Raw genomic sequence first — 18,660 nt, forward strand, 5'->3', positions numbered from 1 at the left:
TCTTAATGTTTTTTTTTTTTTTTTGGACTCATCAGTATTATTTGTTTTCTTAGTATGCAATGAACAATTAAACTTTCTATTTTTTATATTGTGTTTTTTTTTTTTCTTTCTTTTAATTGATGCTAAAGTCTAAAACCATGATAATTTGTTTTGAATTGAGGCAATGTTTTATGGTAAACTTTTATATTTATTATAATATATATATATATATATATATATATATTTATAGATATAAAAAATAACGGTAAACCTAAAACGGTACACCGGTATTGACCGATACCGAAATATATCGTTCCACTAGCCAAACCGGTATAGCCTCCGATACGAGATTGACTCCCTTGAAAGAAAGTGGTTGGGCTAATTATAACTAATAAGGTTTACTCAACCCAATCTCAAATAATAAAGACAGTGGAAAAAGCTTCTAGATATTGATGTTTCTAATTTGCAGTCCTCCCTATTTGTAATTCTTTATCTACTTTAATTGTAAAGATTCAAAATCAATTGTTCAGTCCAAGTGATCAATACCAAGCCCTCGCCAAAAAAGCCAAGATCCAGTCACAATTATTTTAAAAGTCTCATACGAAAAGTAATATAGAAGATAATTGTCTACGTTTAATTGGGAACATGGTGACATATGATGACAATTATTTTGTAGTGCATGTTTCTCAACATTATAATATGATGACTATTGAAGACTATCTCAAATGGTAAAAGGCAAGTGGACCTGTTATCTTTTTCCTAAATAAATGTAAAAATAAAATGTGAAGCACTAATTTAAAAAATAATATAAAAAAAAGCTGCGTGACAACGATAAATCAAAAGGCAGACAATCCATTTGGGAAATTAAGGGGGTGTTTGGTTTGTGTTTTTAAACAACCATTTTCAGTTTTTAAACAACATTTCACGCATTTTAATGTACTTTTTCACCCACACATATTTTCACAAATGTTTTCAAACAACAATTTTCAATTTTTAAACACATGTACCAAACGGACCCTAAAATTTAAAAGAATAAGAGGAAAGCGAGAGAAAAAAGCCAAGTGAAACAAAAGAAGAAGAAAGTGTTCGACAAGGGCTACTTCAAGTCTGTAAAGGTCTACTCATTTTCTGTTTTGCTGAGAAGAAAGAAAAGTCTTGGGTATCAATTTCAAGCAGTGGAGACTGGAAGTTGGATTTGATTTATTTATTTATTTATTTTATTAATTTGAAGATTGTAAATTGTTGTTCAATTCTACTTATCTCTATATCATATGTTTATTCTCTATTAATTATTGAGAACACACTGAAATTTTATCAATTATTTTGTCCTTTTAAGTGTGAAGTATTTCATAAGGAATAAATAACGGTTTTCTATTTTTATTTTTTTTTTTCACTGGGGGAATCACTTGATTTTATGTATTACCATTTTATATTCTATATGTCGGTCACCTATATGACTGTGTTGGTTGTAATTGCAAATTGCAATGCTTTTATAGTTTTATTATCAAAGAAACATAGTGTTTGAAAAGAAAAAAAAGGCCAAACTCTTTGATCAATTAATGATACAGAGGAATATTGTGGAACACTCGAAACAAATTGGTCCCTCATGGAAACATGACTATGGTTTTTTTATTATAGAAAAAATTAGATGAAACCTCATGGAAAATTAAAATGTAAATTGTAAAGAATCTCTTAAAGACTTAAACATGTCAAATTAATAAAAAATGTCAAAATTTTGGTCCATAAACTATATAATTTTTTATAATTCTTTTGATCAAATATCGGTTAATTCATTTTAGTCCTTAAATCTTTATAAACATTTATTGGTACCCTTGCCTTCCCATACCATTATTATGCTATAATAAAAAATAAAAAGAAGAAGCCTAATGTAAAAGACATGCACCCATCCATCCAGTGTTGACCAGACAAATTAGACAACGAGTTGGTGTCCTACCCATAAATACAAACTATATGGAGAAGATGATATTTTAATTATTGGAAATGTCGTCAGCAACAAATAGAAACAATAATATTTCTCATTGTTTAAATATTTTTTTCCTCCAAAAAAAAAAAAAAACTATTTTTTGGAGAAAGAAAAGAAAAGAAAAATCATTGTTTAATTTAGATAAAAACAAAGATCATTGTATTTATGGAATTCTAATACTTATGACATTTTCTAATTAAGTAAAGTCAATGTTGATGAACGAAATCTACGCGGATGTATTCCAAAAAATCTTTGGGTGAGGTGTCAAACCACCACCAAGATACAAAAAATTAATGGGAAAATCAAGGGCACCATTGTAACACCCCATAAATTTTGTTACCGATTAAATTATTATAAGTAAATTTTAAAGGAGGCCTATAATTAAATGGAATAATTAATATTGGGCCCAAGGTATTAAAAAGAAGATAAATACTATGGAATAGGAAGCCCAAGTAAAGTGGCATAAGTAAATACATGGGCCTTGAAAACCCTAGCCTTTTTCCTCATAAGATACACATGTATTTACTGATGGTGCCTCTTTTGCTTCAGCCGCTTCACACTTCTGAACCTTGCTTTGCTTCACTGTGGCTGTGAGTGGAGACTAAAGGTATGACTCTCTTCTACTCTAAACTTGGGAAAATTGTGATACTCAATGGCTAGCTTTTCTTTCCAATCTTATAGGAAAATCTGTTAGTGGCGTACCTAATAGAAAAAAAAAAAATAGAATAATATAATAATAATAATAAAAATAGGGGCTGCTGTTATGGATCTAAGGATACGATTATGTTGATAAGAAAAGGGTTTCTGTGAACATTATATGACCGCTTATGGCCTCACTAATTGTCACCACCCATCCGCCATGTGTCTTCACGTTGTCCTTGTTCATTACGTGTCCAGCAACTTCCTTGTGTTTTGGTGGCATCAAGGGAATACTAGGCAATTGGATGAATAGATTAAGGTATATATTAGGTTGATCACATGTCCATCTTTCTGTTGCACTAAAGTTTCATGCATAGATTATATTAATGGAAAAGGGCCGGCTGCATTATGTTATTTGATACCTATCTCTGCATCTAGTGATACTAAATTATCATCTCTAAGCCACTGAGTATGTAGCAACTTTTTAAGCCCAAAAATCCGATTGTGTAGAGCCTAAAGATATGATTATGCAGCGGTAATTGTAGGTCCAAAAATCTGATCAAAGCTGGAAGTGAATTGGATAGTTAAGTGATTAAATGGTGAATTTGGGATATATTAATATTGTTTAGGATAAAACCGTTTAAGTGTGAAAATAAATTTTGAAGTGGGAAATTGTGTATTGATGAACCTATTTTTGGTATTGCTAGGTTCTAATTCTACTGAATTGTTGTGATTCAAGGGAGGTTGATTTCCTTTATTTTTGCAGCTAAGAGGTAAGTGGTGTTTACTAATTTTGGGGGTTTTCCCAGAACAGTGTTAATTATTAAACTATTTTATATGAAAGAATATGTTGATATTCTATATATAAATGAATATTTTACAAATGTTTGATGTGCACATTGGCTATTCATTTTATGAAAAACTTGTGGGACAACCTAATTTTATTTAAACTTGTATGTGTGAATATGTCTTTATATTTTGAGAAGTATGAATGGATTATTTTGTGAGCATATTGAACATGTTTTGAAAACCTATGGCAAGTCGTGATTAGAAGCTCAGTATGATATTTAGTCCTTAGCAAGGGACAATCATGCTGCAGCTAGTCCTTAGCAAGGGACGGTCCCAAAAGGGGACAGTGCACATTTGATAGCTCCTTAGCAAGGGAGCATACTATTGAGGATCCAAAAGGAAGCTCCTTAGCAAGGGAGTGTACCTTTAGGTTCCAAAGGAGCCATCCTTGAGAAATGGGATGAAAGGAGGTTCCAGTCCCAAAAAGGGGACAGCACAACCCTGTCAACGGGGCGTAAACGTTGACCACGAGAAAAGCCTAGGGAATTGTTTATGTGATGGTATCAATATATATATTATGATGGCTCACAATATAAAGATATTATTTTCTTTTACATGAAATAGTTGATGACAAAATATTGGTGAGTTCTAAATTGTGAATCTGTTGAAAGAATTATTTATTTGAAAGGTTTGTTCCCACACCCAATGTTAGTGAATTCCACTTATTGAGTTATCTCACCCCCCTTTATTTCCCATTACAGATACATTAGGTGGATTACTGGAGTAGAGATTCTTGGGAGATAGAAGTTACAAATTATTTTTGTGGAACTGAGGATTTTATTATTATTTTATGACATTAAACTTTGTATTGGAGAATAATTTTTGAGGATGTTTTGTATTTGGTGAATTAGAGCTCTGACTTTTGTAATCAGATTCAAGGTTTCTAGTTTCTTTTATTTAATATTTTTATGGATTATTCATATTAAATAGACTTTTATTGCCTATGATTTTGGGGCGTTACAACCATACCAGAGAGAAACCAAAGATATGGTATTAATCGTATGATATCCTTATGATACGCATTTAGCCTATCCAAACCGAATTTAAGAGTGTATATAATTTTATTTATTTATCTTCAACATGTGGAAATTCGAGGCTGGGCTCAATCTGTGAGAATTGAAGCCCCAGAGAGATTGAGCAAAAACCAAAAACAAAAGCTTAGCTTAAACTATTAAGAGTATCAACTGAGAACTGCTCAATTTTGAAAAATGAGTTCAATAATGAAGGCTTCATGCATTTTTGCTTTACTTTTTAACCAATTAAAAAAATAAAAAATAAAAAAAGAAGAAGAAGTGGATTTAAACCTTAAATTTTCTGTTGGAAATATTAGTTTTGCCTTTGGAAATTGTTGAGAAAAGTTTTGTTTTTTGCTTTTTGTCTCTTTTTTTTTTTCAAATATTCTAACTTTTAGATTTTTTGAAATAAACTAATTTTTAATTTTTTGTAACACATTTAACATAAAAGTTACTAAAAATTATATCTTTTGATAAAATTAAAAAAAAAATACTGAAAATAAGCTATTTCTATACGAATATAAGAACTTGAACTTGTTGGGATACAAGTTGAAAGCTACAAAAGTTATTTTTGTTGGAGATACCAAACATTGCCTCAGATTCGTTGATCTAATAATGCAGATTTAAAATCAATTGTTCAGTCCAAGTGATCGATAATTCAAGGGTTGTGTTAACGGGCACCATGCGGTGCCCGTTAAGCCCACATTTTTTTTGAAAAAATTATGTCTTCTTTATCAATTTACGTTACTTTTTCAATTTACAGGTACAATTTTAAGATATTTTTTACTTTTTCTACAAATATTTTTTGTTTTTTTCTGCCCTTAACCAGCACCAAGTGGTGCTGGTTAACATTCTCCATAATTCAATACCAAACCTTCATCGAAAAAGCCAAGACCCAATCACAATTATTTCAAAAGTCTCGTACGAAATAGAATATAGGGGATAGTTGTCCACGTTTAAGTGTGCTTGGTGCTGGTTAACATTCTCCATAATTCAATACCAAACCTTCATCGAAAAAGCCAAGACCCAATCACAATTATTTCAAAAGTCTCGTACGAAATAGAATATAGGGGATAATTGTCCACGTTTAAGTGTGAACAATGAACATGGTGACAAACTTTCTCAACATTATAATATGATGACTATTGAAGACTCTCTCAAATGGTAAAGCATGTGGGCCGTTATCTTTTTCCTAAATAAATGTAAAAATAATATAAAAGAAGCTGTGTGACAACAATAATTCAAAAGGCAGACAAGTAGTTGAAGCAAAAGTCATAAAGTGAAGATTCTTCAGTCCTTCATCACAAAAAAGATTCTTCAGTCCATGAAAATCCATTTGGGAAATAAAATTACAAAAGAAGAAGAAAGTGGTCGACAAAGGGCTACTTCAGGTCTGTCAAAGGCTACTCATTCTCTGTTTTGCTGAGAAGAAAAAAAAAGGCTACTCATTCTCAAGTGAAAAACAGAGTGGAGAAAAACCATCTTGATATTATTTCTCATTTGCAATCCTCCCTATTTGTTATTCTTTATCACCTTCAATTGAAACCTCCCCTTGTAAGCTCTCGACGTATACAATTCTTCTGAAGAAAATATTCAAGTAAGTTTATTCTTTAAATATTTATCATTTTTCACCACTGTATTTGCATATTTTAAATATTCAAGTTTAATTTTCAAGTGATTTTATTCTATTAGCATTTGTTTCTATATTTGATGATTAGTTCTTTTGGATCTCCTAGGTTCCTAAATCTATCTTCAAGTTGAATATCAGATGGTGTAAATCTTGGGCATCAATTTCGAGTAGTGGACTCAGGGCTGGAGGTTGGAGTTGAAATTTTTTATATATTAGTTTATTAATTTGAATATTTTAAATTGTAGTTCAATTCTACTTATGTCTATATCATCTATTCATTCTTTATTAATTATTAGAACCAGCCAATACTTCAAATACTTTGAGGAGTAATTAGAAATTTGTATGGTCTTTTTTTGGGGGTTTTGCTGGACTGAATCAAAAATTTTAAGGAGTTACGACCTAAATTCTAAATCTAGGGGGGCCAATAAGTGCATTTTTCTGTGACTTGTAATTATTTATGTGATTTTCATACTACCTGTAATGGAAAGTTGAAAAAGTCAGGGGGCCAGGACCCCCCACTAGCTTCACCGGTGCATTGAAGTCCCATCTTTTTTGTGCGAAGTTCTGTGTGAACAACCGAATAGAATTAGTTTGTGCTTCAAACAAAGAACCAAAATTCATATAAGAGAGAGAGCATTGCTTTTGAAGTATTGCATAATTTTCCTAGTCAAAGCAAAATTTGTGGTGAAGATAGAAACCCAAATATTTAGAAGATTTGGAATCTAATTACAATCCGTTATGGCTAAAAAGGTTCCTCTAAGATTCCAGGACTCTTTCCTTTGCCCATAATTTCTCAAAAACATAAATATGGTGAAGAGGGTTTACATATTATAGTGTGTTAGAGATAATAATACACTAAAAATATATAAAAAAATCTCTCTCCTATCTGAAATTGTTAGTTCTATTTAGAAAACTCAACTTTTAAGGGAACATCATTTAATGTATTTTTTTTGCTTAAAAAGCTACAAGTTCCAAAACTGCTCAAATTTATTTAAACTCTAGAGAAAAAAATTATAAGTATTGACTTTTTAAAATAAGTTAGTTAGGCTAAGAATCAAATACATAATTTATCCAATACTTTAAAACTTTGAGAACATTACTCCTTCCTCTCATAGTTATAGTAAGTCCTACTAATTAAGTTTTTGACATAATTTTGAGGGTCCAAACAATTTACTTGGAACATCCATTTCTTTTAAGGGGTTTCTTTAAGCAACTAAGCTTGGGATATGCATTTCTTTATCATTTAGCCAAAGATAAGAATCTGGACTCTGAACCCAATAAATAAAGAAAAAACAGTTTCAAATATGAATGTGCAGCTGTACACTCTTCTAAGAAAAACAATTTGTGCAGTTGTACACATTCTTCCATTGTTGACCAGACAAATTAGACAACATGTTGGTGTATAAATACAGACCATATGGAAACACTGATATTTTAATTATTGAAAATGTTGTCAACGACAAATAGTAATATTTCTCATTGTTTAATTTAGATAAATACAAAGGTCATTGTATTTATGGAATTCTAATGGCCTTATGAGTTATGACCTTTCCTAAGTGAAGTCAACGCTGGCGAGTGAAATCTACGCATCTACAACACTTAACCCAAAAAAAAAAAAAAAATTAAAAAAAAAAATCATTCTTAAACTCAGCTGACGTATTGCTACACTTTTTGAGAATTAGAATGTTTCTCACCTCTATTCTTTTTTGTGTAGGTATCCCTGGATCGGTAAGCTACGAGCCAAGCATAGCACTCTCTTTCTCTTTGGATGTGATATAATTGGAAGAAAGGGAGCATAAAACTTGGTGACTAAAGCTTAAGGGAGTTTGAACTGTGAAGTTAAAAATGGATCAGGCTGTAGTGAAACTCTTGACTGACAATATCATTTCAATCCTTTCAAATGAAGCATCGTTGTTATGGGGGGCTCGTGATGCAATTGCAGATATCAAAGATGAGTTGATAAGCATGCAATCATTCTTAGTAGATGCTGATAGAAAGGGAGTAGGGAGTGAAGGAGAGAAGACTTGGGTGGCAAATGTGAGAGACATGGCGTATGACATTGAAGACATTATTGACTACTTCATGTATCACATAAATCGCCAACGAATTGGGGGTCGATCTTCCTGGATCCTTCACCACACCATTTACTTTCCAAAAAATCTCTGGGTGAGGCGTCAAACAGCCACCAAGATACAAAAAGTTAATGGGAAAATCAAGGGTGCCATACCAGAGAGGAAGCAAAGATATGGTATTGATCATATAGAGGGAACTAGCTCTAAAGATAATCAGAAACGGGTGGTGCGTCATGCTGAATCATCTCTTTTTTTTACAGAAGACGAACTTGTAGGGATTGAAAAGAAAAGGAAATCGATAATGGATTGGTTGATGGATGGAGAACCACATCAGACTGTCATTTCGATAGTTGGGATGGGGGGTTCCGGCAAGACCACACTAGCTGCCAACATCTACAACAATGATGATGTAAAGAAACATTTTGAATGTTGTGCATGGATCACAATTTCCCAAGCATATGAATTAGAAGACGTATTGAGGAGCTTGATTAAGGAATTCCATGAGTCAAGGAAGGAAACAAAACCAGCAGACTTGAATTCCATGAACTACAGATTGTTAGTAAAAACATTGGTGAATTATTTAGAGAAGAAGAGGTATCTTCTTGTCCTAGATGATGTTTGGGACACAAATCTCTTGGATGAAATAAAGGTATCACTTCAAGATAGTTGTATCGGGAGTAGAATCATCCTTACAACTCGAAAAGAAGATGTAGCTTGCTATCATTTGGGAGGTAAACATCATAAATATTATATTCAATTGCTGCAAAACAAAGAGCCCTGGGAACTCTTTTGCAAGAAAGCATTCACAAATTGTCCCAATGGAAGTTGTCCATCGGAGCTTAAATCTTTTGCTAAAGAACTTGTGGGAAAATGCGAAGGCCTACCTCTTGCAATTGCAGCTTTGGGCAGTCTTATGTACTTCAAGAATATGTCTCAATGGAATGAAATTAAGAACAACGTGAATTGGAGTCCAAGTAACAATCCTAAGCTAGAAGGAGTGAAGAGCATTTTGTTGCTTAGTTTCAATGATTTACCGTATCAGTTGAAGCATTGTTTCTTATATTGCTCTCTTTTCCCAGAAGATCACGAGATTCGAAGAAAAAGGCTAATTAAGCTATGGATGGCTGAAGGATTTGTAGAACCAAATGAAGGGTCCACTCTTGAAGAAGAAGCAGATAACTGTCTGGTAGAACTCACTTTCCGAAATATGCTTCAAGTTGTAAAAATGAATGAATTTGGAAGACCAAGGAGATTTAAAATGCATGATCTTCTACGGGAGATTGCTCTATCAATATCAGTCAAAGAAAAGTTTGGTGCTGTACATGATGGAAGAGAAGAAATGAAAGAATGCAAAGCGCGCCGCATTTCAATTCACAAAACCGATGGAGAATTCAAATTATTTTCGGTTATGTCAAAACTCCGTTCCTTTCTTGTTTTTAACAAGTCGTTGAAAACATTGCCTTCAGGAAGTAAAATGTTAAGGGTTCTAGATTTCGAAGATGCCCCCATTGATGAATTGCCTGATGAACTATTCAAATTATTCAACTTAGGATATTTGAATTTAAGGGGGACTTTACTCAAGAAGCTCCCAAATTCCGTAGGGAGGCTCATTAATCTTCAAACCTTGGACATTAGGGACACAAAAATAGAGGCCCTTCCTCGTGGAATAGGGAAGTTGCAGAACTTGCGGCATTTAATAATGTATAGCTATACTAAAAATTTGAATGACTTCAGATATTTTTTAGGGATGCAAGCACCATCAAATATCACTCAGTTAAGAAATTTGCAATCTATTGGTGTTTTTGAAGCAAAAGGTGATTTGATAAGACAAATTCGAAGCATGACCCAACTTGTCACGATTCGTATTGGCAATGTGAAAGAAACAGATGAGATAGACTTGTGTATCTCAATTGAAAACATGAGACTTCTTAGGATCTTGGACATCACAGTAACTAATGAGGAGGAAACTCTCCGAATGGATGCACTATCATCTCCTCCTCCCAACCTTCGAGATATTATTTTGACTGGAAAACTAGAGAAGGTGCCACAGTGGTTTCGTTCACTTCAAAGCCTCACATTTTTGTATCTACATTGGTCGAGACTGGATGAAGATCTACTTCCTCACATCGCTACTTTGCCCCATCTGAGACGTGTTAGACTTACTAATGCCTATGTTGGCAAACAGCTATGTTTCATTACAGGCTTTCCCGAGCTTACAGAATTGAATATTACAAATTTCCTTCAATTGAATGAGATAATAATAGAAAAGGGGGTGATGCCAAATCTGAAATTACTATATATTCAAAGCTGCATGGAGGTAAAGACAGTACCCAAGGGCATTGAATACCTTCAAAATCTCAAAATGCTGTATTTGAAATCTGTCTCCATGGAACTTGAAAATCGCATTCAGAACGAGGATTTTCCAAAAGTGCAACACATCCCAACGATAAACATCTGGTAGTAATTCGGAAGGTTTCACAAAGGTAGCTTCTCAGTTCAATCTATTTTTTCTTCCACTTTTAACCTTTAAATGAATGGTTGCATTCATTTTATCATTTTAGCTATTTCTTTGAACTAATGGTTTCTGACATCATAAATAAGTAATTTGTTTTAACGATTAATTGTACTTAATCATATCTCTGTTTTTTTACCCACGGCGGAATCATGCTTGCTATTGCTTGATTGCTTGGAGTTTGTTTTATCTATCATCTTGGCATAGGGAAAAAAAAAAAAAAAAAAAAATTCCTAGCAATAGATAAAATTAGTTTTTGGGCCTGACTCAAAATACTGTTTATATAAATGTATTTGGGTGTATTATGTTTATGGGTATGTCAAGCCCACCATATGTTTGAGGAAAGTCCTCTGTGGATGTTGTGTGATTGGAAGATACAAGATGTTGACTTATGTAACCCCACGACTTTTGCTGGATTTTTTATTATGCATCTTTCATGGGTGTTGATTATCCTAAGCTTGCATATAATTTTCGATTCTATGTATAGAGGTTTCTTAGATTTGGTTTGGTTGTGATGTCTTATTTGTGGTTTGGACCACGTATTGGTCTGTTTTAGTAAGCCACATGTTAGCTTGTGATTTGTTTGTATATAAATCTTTGTGTTTCAAACTTCTAAGTGCATACTTTGCTTCTTATATAATTTGAGAACTAGTCATCATGAAATACATTGATTAACAATAGCTTCTTCTTTTTATTTTTTTTGCCATTGATAATAGGATGTTTTGACTCTTAAGTGCTCACATTGTTAGTCTACCACGCTATGCTCTTAAGTTCGCAATTTCTATATGAATGAGATGTGATTAAGGTTTATTTATTTTCTGATAAGTATAATCACAATTCAATTCTTTTCACTTTATTGATGCATCTTGGCCATTAACCTATGGTTCTTGAGTCCTAGTTAAAAATCCTTGACTTACATATAAATTCTTAATGAGATTGCAATTTTTCTCTATTTTTCCAATTCTTCTTTTGGGTAGCAGATCTCTTGCTTTAAACTGTATTTTTACAACATTCCTCATTTTTAGGTTGTTATAAGCTCATGAAGAGAAATGTGTGATCTGAGTCATAATTTCCAACTAATACATGTTGAATAATTTTGCTTATGTCTTCTTTTATGTGATTGGAATTGCAACTTGATATTTTGTGTTACCTAAGTTAGCAATATCTATTTGAATTTGTTATCATACTCTTAGACATAACTCATAAGTTACTCTTTGTTATTCAATGTTGCAGTGCATCCCAAAGATCTACATCTGGTAGTAATTCGGGAATGTTTCATGAATGTAGCTTCTCAATTTTCTGTGTATGCTTGACTTATATTATTTATCCACTTTGTAATGGCTTAAGTTTTTTAAACTAATGGTTTCTGACATGATAAATAAGTAACCATGTTCATGCCTAACAATGCTTGCTATTGCATGATTGCTTGGAGTTTGATTTAGTTACCATCTTGGCATAAACTGATAAACACATCAAATTCTTTGAAATAGAATGAATTAGCTTTTGGATCCTGTGTCAAAATATTGTTTCTAATATGTATTTTGGTGTGTATGCATGTGTGAATGTGTGTTTGTAGGTGTGTTTTGTATGTGAGTAATGCCCACCATATGTTCTAGGAAAGTCCTTTTTGAATGATGCGTGATTGGAAGATACAAGATTGTGACTTATGTAATGTTGACTTTTTCTGGATTTTTTCATTATGTGTCCTCCATGCATGTCAATAATCCTAATCTTGCTTGTGATTTTCAATTGTATGTACAAAGGTTTCTTAGATTTGGTTTGGCTATGATGTTTTATTATTTGTGGTTTGGAACATGAATTTGTCAGTTTTAATAAACCACCTTTGTTTTTTTTTTTTTTTTAATTCTATTTTACTTGTGACAGAATGATGCTGAAGATTATGAGTTTGCCCTGTTTGCTTCAAAACGATTCTGTTTCATTTGGAGCTCCAATTCTAAGTATTGTTTGGTTATTTTGGTTATTGTTCAATAAATTAATACTCAAGACTTTTTTTCTTAGTTGTCTGTAATAAATGTGAAAGTTTGAACTCCAAGATGCCTTTATGGCAGTTTGTTGGAAGATTTCCACTGGTTCAACCACATATTTGCTCATCTTTTGTGTTGTAATTTGTATGTAATTTATCTTCTGTAAACCATTAACATCTGTGTGAATTGTTTTCTGTTGTTTCTGAGTTTTATAGTTCTTTTATTTATTTTTCTTTAATAACTTCATGAACCTGATCCAAACCAACATCAGGTTTTTTTTTTTTTTTTTAATTTTTTTATTGTGGGTTGTAGGGTTTGGTGAGGCCCTTATTTTTTTGAAACTTAAGTTGGATTGGGTTGAAAAGTTGACAAAAATTTCAATCCAAATAACCCGATCCAACCGCACTATTAATTAATATTTTAAAAAATATGTATGTATAAATTCTTTAATTTAAATTATTTTAGATTTTATATACCTATAAAAAATTAATTTATTTTAGACTTTATAACTTACTTTAAATTTGTTAGTTCGGACTAACTTCGTATTTTGAGATTTATTTTAGATGAAATTGTAATTATTTATTAAAAAAATGGGTTTAAATTGGTGAATGAAAACCAAAATTTTTTATTAAGCTTAACAAAATGGTTCTAACGAGCCGACCCAACCCTACATGTTCCCTATGAATCAAGTTGAGTTGAACATTTCTCAACATGTGAAATTGTAGGCTTTAAAAAAACACAAAACAAAATCCAACCTATTCCAACGCATTCACACCTCTATTTTCTTTTCTTCATAAGCAATTATGCTCTTGCAACTCTGTACATCTTATGATTGATGATAATAATAAAATAAAGTTTCATTTTATCTAAAAACTACGTAACACCCTACCGCCCCTCTTCATACCAAAATTGTTAAAACAAATTAAATAATATTTTTGGAGAAATCACAAATTTTTTTCATGGATACAATAGTGAGCACACAATTTGAATAATAGTTTGATGAACCCTTTTTCATCCTATTACAATATTAGTCTTGTAGACGTACTCCTTTCCTCATATAAACATAGATACTGATATTAAATTATGGGGAAAATAAGGTTGAGTGGATATCTTAATGGCAATGACTTCCTTCACAAATTCAATGAGAGGAAGACAAAGCTACCATAATTCTTCTTCACATAAAGCATGCCAATTGTTGGATGAGAAATTTGCCATAGCTTTGCATGAAATCAAAACCCAAAGAATTAGGCATAAGCAACATGTAGCAAATACTAGCAAGCCAGAACCCATTCAATGTTTCTAAAGAAAACCATGGTTATTAATTAAACTTGTCCATGAAAGCCTATTCCTGCAAGCCTCCGGATTTCCCACCATTCCCACACCTCAACAGCCTCATAGGAGCATGCCCTAAGCCTTTTGAGAGGCAATTGGCATTCAGTTATGTAAGGGGTGACTAAAGCAAGTTGTCCCTGAACAAACTAGATTTTGAAAACTCTCTTACCATTGCTAAACAAGAATGAAGTTGTTGATAATGGAATTCCTATCATTATGTATGACATAAAAGGTAAGGGACACTCCATGATATTCAAACTTTGGGAGTCCAGGGTTTATGTTCTCAAGGAAGGGTGGAGCACGTTTTGCCAAAAACATAGTCTACTTGAGCATGAAGATTTCATGACAGTGTGAATGTTCTGCCATGTTCAAACTAGGGAACTATGCTTTTCCATCTCTCCAAGAAGACTAAGTTACATAGTTGAATTTTTTTTGAGAAGTTACATGGTTAAATTTAATTGTTATCATAAGAAGATGACACATTTTACAATGTCTAAAGAATTGTATGTCTTAAATATGAACCTTACATATCAATCAATATTAGCTAGATGTTTTTAGTGTGAGGAGGAAGTTTGTATTAAGTGTAGGTATTAACTATTACTGTTAGCTAGAGTAGGGAGGTTTAGCAAAATGATTTTCAATTTGTTAGTAGGAAGTACAGGACATAACATAACGCCCACGTTAAAGGGTTTGACAACATTATAATAGTACATTTTTGGAATGATAATAAACCTTTTTTTTTTTCGTTTGAACCATGGATGTTTTTTCGTTTGAACCATGGATGTTATTCCCATGACTTGATCTCTTTGCAATGATTTTGTAACGCACAAATCAGCCTTGGTGGGTTCGTAGCTAGGATTTATACCACTACTAGTTGCCAATCATCTTAAGCAACAATTTGCTCAACCATATTTATCAATCTGCCGGCTTGTAGCAAAATATCAATATGATTAAATAGTATTTCAATATAGTGAATTGATTTTTAAAGTTACACACCACCACAGTTTTCCATTTGATAGCCCAAAAAATCACCACAAAAGGAGTAATTTTATACAATAAAGCTACAAATTTACACCATCTTTTGCAATTCTCATCACCCAAAGAGAGAGAGAGAGAGAGAGAGAGAGAGATAGTTCCATTAACACCTTTCTATATCATTCTATTATGTGTCATTGTCTACATGTTTTTTTGAACAACACTATACACTATTTGTATATGTCCATTTGATTTCACCTAAATCCCATAGGGATTAGTTTCAAGTATACTTCCATTTAACCAACTCCTACTCTACTAAATAGCACAACTAACCCACTCCTCTGATTCTCAATCAACATTTCAAGGGTGAGCCTTGTTGTGGACAATGGCATATCCTTTTCATTGTAACTTTGACTATCATTCCCATCGCAGCATGACACAATCATAAATTTCAGCTTTCTGCAATGTTAAAATTATGAGATAATTTGGCTCAGAATGCAGTGATATGATAATAACAAGAATTGCTTCCATTGTCATCAATTGCACTTGCATGATGCATCTAAAGGCATGCAGCAAGAATTTGAATATTGCAGCTATCATCAGCGCTTCCTCCAAGTCTTCTTGGCTTTTCTTGAAAAATTTCTAACCATAATTGTGTCAGAGAATGTTAATGGAAGTTCTTCATCAATAGTCTCTCTTTGATCAGACTAGACTGTGGAACCACTTTCTTCTTTTGAGTTGCCCCCACTAGATTCCACAGGAGAGTTGGGGTCTTTAGGTATATCTCGATACAAGTTTTTTAATATGAAAAGAGCGGTATCATGATCCCTCCAATAGTTTCTGTATACCAAGATTCACAAATTAAAAGAAGATCAAGGTACAAAAGCAACACAACATGCAAGCTCAAGTTATTTGTCTGTTATTATATTCCCCACTACAAAGAATGGGGATAAAAGAGAAGAAAACTATTAAATTTTTAAACTCCACAATCAAACCCCCAAATCAAACTCAAAAGGTCCAGAGTTTAAAGTGATACGATTTTAAAAGTCCAGAGTTCAATTTGGAATTAACAAAACTATAAGGTTTAATTTGTAACACTCTTAAACTTCACGATTTAAATTGAAACTTTTGAAATTATAGGATTTATTTTGAAACCACAATTATTGGGTTTGATTTGAAAGAACCCCAGAAATATATGGTGTAAAATGCAATTTTCCCTAATCTTTTTCTCCAATTTTGCAACTTAACCTCTTTCTTTCTGACTGAAATTATGGATTTGCAACAATTTTTGTTGCCTAAGGATTTTGCTGTTGTACTCATGTTATTAATTCAAGCCGATGTTGCATCTACTCTTTGTAATTCTGTTATTAATTCAGTTTCTTTAGTCATAAAACAAGATTACTATTAGAAGTATATGGTTAAATGATTAAATTTACCATATCCTAATAGCTTAATATTTTGGGACAATCGGTAATTTAACATGGTATCAGAGTAGGAGGTCCTAAGTTCGATCTCTGTCTCCTCCATTCTACCTTCAATTTAAATTCCCATGTGTTGAGCCTCACCTATTAAAAGTTATTTGTCTGTTATTATATTCCCCACTACAAAGAAGGGGGATAAAAGAGAAGAAAACTATTAAATTTTTAAACCCCACAATCAAACCCCCAAATCAAACTTAAAAGGTCCAGAGTTTAGAGTGATGCGATTTTAAAAGTCCAGAGTTCAATTTGGAATTAACAAAACTATAAGGTTTAATTTGTAACACTCTTAAACTTCACGATTTAAGTTGAAACTGTTGAAATTATAGGATTTATTTTGAAACCACAATTATTGGGTTTGATTTGAAAGAACCCCGGAAATATATGGTGTAAAATGCAATTTTCCCTAATCTTTTTCTCCAATTTTGCAACTCAACCTCTTTCTTTCTGACTGAAATTATGGATTTGCAACAATTTTTGTTGCCTACGAATTTTGCTGTTGTACTCATGTTATTAATTCAAGCTGGTGTTGCATCTGTTCTTTGTAGTTCTGTTATTAATTCAGTTTCTTTAGTCATAAAACAAGATTATTATTAGAAGTATATGGTTAAATAATTAAATTTACCATATCCTAATAGCTTAATCTTTTGGGACAATCGGTAATTTAACATGGTATCAGAGCGAGAGGTCCTGAGTTCGATCTCTGTCTCCTCCATTCTACCTTCAATTTAAATTCCCATGTGTTGAGCCTCACCTATTAAAAGGTAGTTTCGGCCCACACGTGAGGGGGAGTGTTAGAAGTATATGGTTAAATGATTAAATCTACCATATCCTAATAGCTTAACCTTTTGAGACAATCAGTAATTTAACAATTACAAACAGATGAAAAAGATTAGTGTAATTTATCAAATGATTACGAACAGATGAAAAAAGAAAAAGTTCTGAGAACATAAATATCCTAAACTCAATCCGACATTTTGTTAAAATATTTTAACCCTTCTGTGGTGTAACAATAAGAAAGAGAAACGAAAAAAGAAAATCTTTTTAGCAACTGCAAGTATATAGTAATCATTGACATTGTGAAAACCTTATGGTTAGCAGAAACAAATTATAAGATAAAAACCAAATAGGATAGCTTGAAAAAAATGAAAAAAGGCCAATAAATGTAAACACATAAGAAGAATCATAGTGATAGTTGTTGCTTAAACATGGTTTCGTGGGATCAGATACATTAATCATTACATGCTAATTGCATGAACATTTTGTGCCAAATGTTCAGACGAGAGGTTAATGATGGAAGGCAGATGATAATAGTTGCACACAATGTAGATAGTGAGTACTTGCCCAATAACAAGCAATACTTGACAGAAACAAAATTATGTATAAAATGACTTTTTTTAGAAAGTAAAAAGCGGGTACTTACATATGTGATCCAAGGGCTTGTAAGTATGGATGCTCAAATGTTTTATCCTGAACGAACAACATCAAACTATTATTGGAAAAACATATTTCAACATGCAAATACAACTCAAGTTCAACTTAATCTTAATCACAACATTGCTATCAGTTACATGAGTCTTTTTCCCTTGCTATGAAGGAAAATCATCCACTGGCCACATCTGGTGGGATGTTTGTGATTGTATTGATTGCCAAGAAGAAGAGACGTTTGAGGCAGATCCTTCGCAAAGAAAGAAAAAATCTTTCCAGCAAAAACTTAAAGAAAGGTATGAGGCAGGAGATCCAGAAGTTGACCACAGAAAGACTTTTCTACCCTGCAGAAATACAGTGGCTTACCAATCCAGATGGCACTTTACACACACATCGAGACCCATCTTGGGTATCCTGTTACTATGCTCTCACACTGACAGAATCTCTAAATAAAGGGATCTGGGACAAAAGGTGGTGGAGAAAAGATTGGTGGCGGAGATGGAGGCCTTTGGGGATGGAGAACATCATCTTCCGTTATAAGGAGGTAGCACGAGAAGAATTTTTGCTGATGAAATGTTGCTCATTTCAAAGAAAAGATTTGGAGGGAGAATTTATCATCTGCAAGGAAGTGATTGAGATCCTGATAATTAATCACCAATCTGAGTGGTAAACAGTTCTATCTGAAAGAAACTATCATGGCAAGTTCATCTTCAGAAGTCATTGATACCACTAAACCTGCTTTTGATCTTTTCTCGTTGGATGATGAGTATTCCCCTCAAGCTTT

The 18,660-nt window shown here is 32.7% G+C and overlaps 2 protein-coding genes and 2 long non-coding RNA genes across 4 annotated transcripts in view; 3 read left to right on the forward strand and 1 right to left on the reverse strand.

Moving 5' to 3' along the window:
* The first annotated feature begins 2,389 nt into the window (after positions 1-2,389).
* LOC126700193 (uncharacterized) lies at positions 2,390-4,320 on the forward strand. Its single transcript, XR_007647069.1, has 3 exons — positions 2,390-2,570; positions 3,310-3,375; positions 4,153-4,320. It is a non-coding gene; the product is annotated as an uncharacterized LOC126700193 (long non-coding RNA).
* A 1,403-nt stretch (positions 4,321-5,723) lies between these two features.
* Positions 5,724-6,383, forward strand: LOC126700194 (uncharacterized). The gene is made up of 2 exons (XR_007647070.1): positions 5,724-6,061; positions 6,201-6,383. It is a non-coding gene; the product is annotated as an uncharacterized LOC126700194 (long non-coding RNA).
* Positions 6,384-7,939: 1,556 nt separating this feature from the next.
* Positions 7,940-10,627, forward strand: LOC126699736 (disease resistance protein RPM1-like). Its single transcript, XM_050397707.1, has one exon. The coding sequence runs from the start codon at positions 7,940-7,942 to the stop codon at positions 10,625-10,627; it is 2,688 nt and encodes an 895-aa protein (XP_050253664.1).
* Positions 10,628-15,658: 5,031 nt separating this feature from the next.
* Positions 15,659-18,660, reverse strand: part of LOC126699737 (phospholipase SGR2-like) — a 119,847-nt gene continuing 116,845 nt past the window's right edge. Inside the window, exon 7 of the mRNA XM_050397709.1 lies at positions 15,659-15,810. Coding sequence (XP_050253666.1) covers positions 15,678-15,810 — 133 coding nt within the window. The 3' untranslated portion in view covers positions 15,659-15,677. The remainder of the gene's footprint in view (positions 15,811-18,660) is intronic.

This window comes from Quercus robur, chromosome 9 (assembly GCF_932294415.1).
Source record: "Quercus robur chromosome 9, dhQueRobu3.1, whole genome shotgun sequence".
In the NCBI taxonomy this organism is placed as follows: Eukaryota; Viridiplantae; Streptophyta; class Magnoliopsida; order Fagales; family Fagaceae; genus Quercus; species Quercus robur.